At 41.6% G+C, this 6,008-nt stretch overlaps 1 protein-coding gene across 18 annotated transcripts in view; it reads right to left on the bottom strand.

The window, feature by feature from the left end:
• Positions 1-254: 254 nt before the first annotated feature.
• The window catches only part of dmd (dystrophin), a 198,192-nt gene continuing 192,438 nt past the window's right edge, over positions 255-6,008 (bottom strand). For 17 of the 18 annotated variants that reach the window (XM_058052496.1, XM_058052506.1, XM_058052498.1 and 14 more), the window contains 2 exons: positions 3,217-3,306; positions 255-2,072 (listed from right to left, as the gene is read on the bottom strand). In XM_058052496.1, the coding sequence (XP_057908479.1) occupies positions 1,930-2,072; positions 3,217-3,306 (233 nt within the window). In that variant the 3' untranslated portion in view covers positions 255-1,929. Of the gene's footprint in view, positions 2,073-3,074; positions 3,101-3,216; positions 3,307-6,008 lie in introns of all 18 variants that reach the window. The other variant, XM_058052500.1, reaches the window with a different exon arrangement.

Genomic DNA, 6,008 nt, shown 5'->3' with positions numbered 1-6,008 from the left:
TCCGGGAGCATGTGACGTCATGTGAATAATTTCCGGGTTATGCACGCTCACAGAGTCCTACAGTGACATCTGGCGGAGAAACGCGACATCGCAGGTTATGCTTGATATTAATGTATATTCAATACTGTAATTAAAATATAATACTTATACTTAAAAAACTAATAATTTATATAAATTTATATAAATGACTGCAGTGTAACATATGAGGCTCACCTATAAATAGTCATGATTTTAAAATAAACAGACATCAGACATCAACATAACTGCGTGCTTTATTGATGTACAGTAAAGCATTTTTATAATACAGTAGTAAGGCATATATTTGGTGGCGTTTGATCTGCTGTGACGTGTTAATGTTTTGTCTGCGACAAAAGGTGCGAGAATGCCGCAGGCTTACGTTAGCGATGACAAACCAATACAGTGTCAGAAAGCAAAAATGATGGCAGGTCATGCATGCAGCGACAACCAAAACAACCGCACACAAGTGAGTGTGTTTGTGCGTGTGTATATATCACCCTTCTTTCACTGGTGACGTGGATTTCATTTAGCCACACATGCTAGCATAGCAGTAACCCCACACATCAAAAAATACACAAACTTTCTCACAAATGGATACACAAAAGTCAAGATTCCAATTTGGGCATCCGATCAAGCAGTGGTGTCCAAAGTGATGCATTTTTGTGCATTAAAGATGAGGGCCAATATAAAACAAGCTGCAGGCCAAAATTGGCCCCCAGGTCACCCTTTGGACACCCCTGTGTTAATAGGATTCCGACAGCGGAGAAACAACCTCCCATTGATTTGAATCAAGTCAGGTTTGAAGCATTAAATAATTTCCCTGTAAATATGAGTTGTGTTTGAGCAGCAGCCTCAATGAAAACAAATCTTACAGTAGTTAAAATAGACTAAATGATATTCAATAAAATCCCAGTGTGCAACATGTACCGGAAAATGTGCCAGTGTAAGAACGTGTGCACGTTTTTATTTGGCTAATTGCAGTAGATCCTAGCATATTTGCGACCGCCAATTAAACTAACTGAACAGACTACACCGGCATCAACACAGACATTAAAACAATACTATTTTACACTCAATTACAACCTCGTTAATGGCTATGTCGGAACCAGAAGTTACCCAGCATGCTTTGCGGGTTATAAACGAATATGCAATAGTAATGTTTTGCATGTCTATTAGTGTATAAGTATTTATTTTGACACCTGCATAGTCAATGCGGTGCAGTTACATTATTTGCTCCACATGTGTTACGTGTTGTGTTATTTTTGGCTGCACCGCGAGTGTGGCGAGGAGGGGTGGTTGGGGGGGGGGTGTGTGGTTTGAAATCAATTCCCATCCAACACACGTTGGAAACGCTTACATATTTTACACCGACACGTCCTGAGATTAAAAACCTAGTTAAGGGAGACGTATTATTAATTATGCAGTAACATATGGATGATGGAGAGGGCCCACCAACACACACACACACACACACACACACACACACACAAAAGCACACACGCACACAACGTACTGTAAAGTTCCAGGATGCCTGCATTACCTTAACAGTATCGTACGCTGTTATATAAAGACATTATAATAAATGTATTATTACAATCATTCTTTTTTTTTGGATACAAATGTAATTTCTGCTGGTTACAAAGTGATGCACGCTAAACACACATGTTTTTTTTTTGTTTTTGCCCCCCACCCACCTCCAAAAAAATCTCTTTTTATACAATTGCATAGAAGTTTAAAAACCTCAGGACGGTTTAAGAAACTACCCAAATCTACAGATTCTTTTTTTTTTTTGTATTTGAACACATCTTTTGCCGGAACCACATTGACAAAAATAGACATTTTTAAATTCTGTTTGTCATCCAATCCAGCTCTTTTGTCTAGAAAAGCATGCAGTAGGGATGGAGGGGTGGATCAGAAGGACGGTGCCTGGTTCCCGCTCGGCTCGTCCGTCATGACGCTGACCAGGGACTCCATGGCGCGGCCCAGATCGTCTGCCATGTGGAACAAACTCCCGATGCTGGGACCCGAGGAGGGACAGAGGTTGGAGAACAAACCTGTCGGATCAAGGAAGCAAGAATTGGAGATTAACTAACAAATAAAATCTACCTTTGCGAGTGAATGAGACATATAGCAACATGTGGAAAAATATGCAGATTAATTTGTATGGGCGTTGTGTGGGCGTTATTTGTGTGTGACGCCTGCTACCGCCACAAATACATGGAATTCCTTTGGGAAATGTTGACTAGTGTGTCAAATATTGTTATGTTTGTTCAATTCAATTCAAAATTGTATTTTTTTCATTCAACTCATTCCCGTGCATGCGTGGGTTTTCTCCGGATACTCCGGTTTCCTCCCACATTCCCAAAACATGCTAGGTTAATTGGCGACTCCAAATTGTCCATAGGTATGAATGTGAGTGTGAATGGTTGTTTGTCTATATGTGCCCTGTGATTGGCAGGCCACCAGTTCATGGTGTACCCCGCCTCTCGCCCGAAGTCAGCTGGGATAGGCTCCAGCACCCCCGCGACCCTCCTAAAATAAAGGCAGTATAGTAAATCCAATATATAGAAATCCTTAGTTCCAGGCCCGACCGTGAATAACGTGAATTCTTTATTTATAAAATGGAATTTTTTCATAGAGCATAAAAAAACATAATTAGGGCCCTCTTGACATAATATAACACCCCTATAGTCGCCTTTACACTCGTATTACCTAAAATAGTAGACATAATAAGAGATCAATTCATATGAGCCCCAAATAAGACTTGTGCTGCTGTGTTGCTGTGAATGTGTTCAAGGGGGGCCGAGTTGGTGGCGGACAGGAAGTGATGTCAGGTGTTCAGAATTGAGTTTTAGTTTAATGCGTGTTACGGCCGCAACAGTAGTCTGCGTTCAGAATTGTTGTGCCTGTTGTGAGAACTTCCTGTTCTCTACAGAACTTCCTGCTGGTTACTGTCTTATCAATGTTAACATGACTGACACCTAGTGGCCGGTGTAGAACACCACATATATTTTTTTTAAAGGGGCAAAACCCAGACAATTAAGGGAGTCACTGACCTCTCATTGGTGTCCCCGTCTCCCTCCTGGCTCACAGGGAAAAGTAAGGAAAGAAGACGAGGAAGTATCAGTCAAAGAAAGGGAGGAAACGAAAAGCAGGAGTTTGAAGGGGGAGAGCTACGAGGCGGAATGTTCTCCAAACCTTGGCTATGAGGGAAGGAGTGGTTGAGCTGTTCCATCACTTCCTCCAGCCCTGATGCATCATGGGAGGGCGTGGACAGCTCGTCGTCACCTGGAGCAGCAAGGAGACGGATTAAAGCAACTGTTCGTTCTTAGCACTGCAGCAATAGATAACGCGTATAATGCGTAACGGCAGGGAAACACTACCTGTCATCAGGAAAATTAATGATTAACTAGAAAATTCCCGCGGAAATTTTGATGGACTGGCCACCTGTGCTGTGAACCTCGGGCCCGGTGGGCCAACGGCTACCGAGGTAGCACCTAGCAAGAAAGCCTCAAGTACGGAAAAAGTTGATGCAGTCCCATAGTGTCCCCACATCATGCCAAGTGTGTAATTGCCTTTAAACTTGAGTAAATTAGCTTAAATGCTAACATGCTAACAATCGTTGTGCTAGCAACTTGCAAGAGAGCCTCAAGTTTATTAAGTGCCAAGGTTGTCCTATAACCTCCCTACATCATGCCATGTGTGTATTTGCCTTTAAATGTGAGTAAATTAGCTTAAATGCTAACATGCTAACAGTCATCATGCTAGCACCTAGCAAGAGAGTCCCAAGTTTAGAAAGTGCCAAGGTTGTCCTATAACCTCCCGACATCATGCCATGTGTGTATTTGCCTTTAGACATGAGTAAATTAGCTTAAATGCTAACATGCTAACAGTTGTCGTGCTAGCACCTAGCAAGAGAGCCTCAAGTTTAAAAAGTGCCAAGGTTGTCCTATAACCTCCCAATATCATGCCATGTGTGTATTTGCCTTTAAACGTGAGTAAATTAGCTTAAATGCTAACATGCTAACAGTTATCATGCTAGCACCTAGAAAGAGAGCCTCAAGTTTAGAAAGTGCCAAGGTTGTCCTATAACCTTCCTAAGTCATGTCATGTGTGTATTATCCTTTAGACATGAGTAAATTAGCTTAAATGCTAACATGCTAACAGTCATCATGTTAGCACCTAGCAAGAGAGCCTCAAGTTTAGAAAGTGCCGAGGTTGTCCTATAACCTCCCCACATAATGCCATGTGTGTATTTGCCTTTAGACATGAGCAAATTAGCTTAAATGCTAACACGCTAACAGTCATGATGCTATCACCTAGCAAGAGAGTCCCAAGTTTAGAAAGTGCCAAGGTTGTCCTATAACCTCCCCACATCATGACATGTGCTTAGTAGCCTTTAGGCATGAGTAAATTAGCTTAAATCTTAACATGCTAACAGTTTTCATGCTAGCACCTAGCAAGAGAGCCTCAAATTTAAAAAGTGCCAAGGTTGTCCTATAACCTCCCTACATCATGCCATGTGTGTATTTGCCTTTAGACATGAGTAAATTAGCTTAAATGCTAACATGCTAACGGCTAACATGCTAGCACCTAGCAAGACAGCCTCAAGTTTAGAAACTGCCAAGGATGTCCTATAACGTCCCTGCATCATGCATGTGTGTATTTGCCTTTAAACATTAGCAAATTAGCTTAAATGCTAACATGCTAACAGCCATCATGCTAGCACCTAGCAAGAGAGTCTTAAGTTTAGAAAGTGCCAAGGTTGTCCTATAACCTCCTTACATCATGCCATGTGTGTATTTGCCTTTAGACATGAGCAAATTAGCTTAAATGCTAACATGCTAACGGCTAACATGCTACCATATAGCAAGACAGCCTCAAGTTTAGAAACTGCAAAGGATGTCCAATAACGTCCCTGCATCATGCATGTGTGTATTTGCCTTTAAACATGAGCAAATTAGCTTAAATGCTAACATGCTAACAGTCATCATGCTAGCACCTAGCAAGAGAGTCCCAACTTTAGAAAGTGCCAAGGTTGTCCTATAACCTCCCTACATCATGCCATCTGTGTATTTGCCTTTAGACATTAGCAAATTAGCTTAAATGCTAACATGCTAACGGCTAACATGCTAGCACCTAGCAAGACAGCCTCAAGTTTAGAAACTGCCAAGGTTGTCCTATAACGTCCCTGCATCATGCATGTGTGTATTTGCCTTTAAACATAAGCAAATTAGCTTAAATGCTAACATGCTAACAGTCATCATGCTAGCACCTAGCAAGAGAGTCCCAAGTTTAGAAAGTGCCAAGGTTGTCCTATAACCTCCCCACATCATGCCATGTGTGTATTTGCCTTTAAACGTGAGTAAATTAGCTTAAGTGCTAACATGCTAACAATCATTATGCTAGCACCTAGCAAGAGAGTCCCAACTTTAGAAAGTGCCAAGGTTGTCCTATAACCTCCCTAAATCATGCCATGTGTGTATTTGCCTTCAGACATGAGTCAATTAGCTTAAATGCTAACATGCTAACGGCTAACATGCTAGCACCTAGCAAGACAGCCTCAAGTTTAGAAACTACCAAGGTTGTCCTATAACCTCCCTACATCATGCCATGTGTGCAATTGCCTTTAAACGTGAGAAAATTAGCTTAAATGCTAACATGCTAACGGGTCCATGCTAGCACCTAGCAAGAGAGCCTCAAGTTTAGAAACTGCCAAGGTTGTCCTAGAACCTCCCTGCATCATGCCATGGGTGTATTTGCCTTTAAACATGAGTAAATTAGCTTAAATGCTAACATGCTAACATGCTAACAATTAGCATTTAGCCACAGAGAGAGTTCAGAAGTTTATCTAAAAAATGAGCCATCAACCACGTTTCTACGTGGCCGTATGGCTGACCTACAAGGCTGTGAAATGTCTGTAAATTCTCGTTTTCTCTGGAATGCGGCTGTTCTAAAAATAGAATTCTGTACCTAATCAACTGGCCCAT

This window comes from Doryrhamphus excisus, chromosome 16 (assembly GCF_030265055.1).
Source record: "Doryrhamphus excisus isolate RoL2022-K1 chromosome 16, RoL_Dexc_1.0, whole genome shotgun sequence".
NCBI classification, from domain to species: Eukaryota; Metazoa; Chordata; class Actinopteri; order Syngnathiformes; family Syngnathidae; genus Doryrhamphus; species Doryrhamphus excisus.
This window is presented reverse-complemented; position numbering and strand designations above follow the sequence as displayed.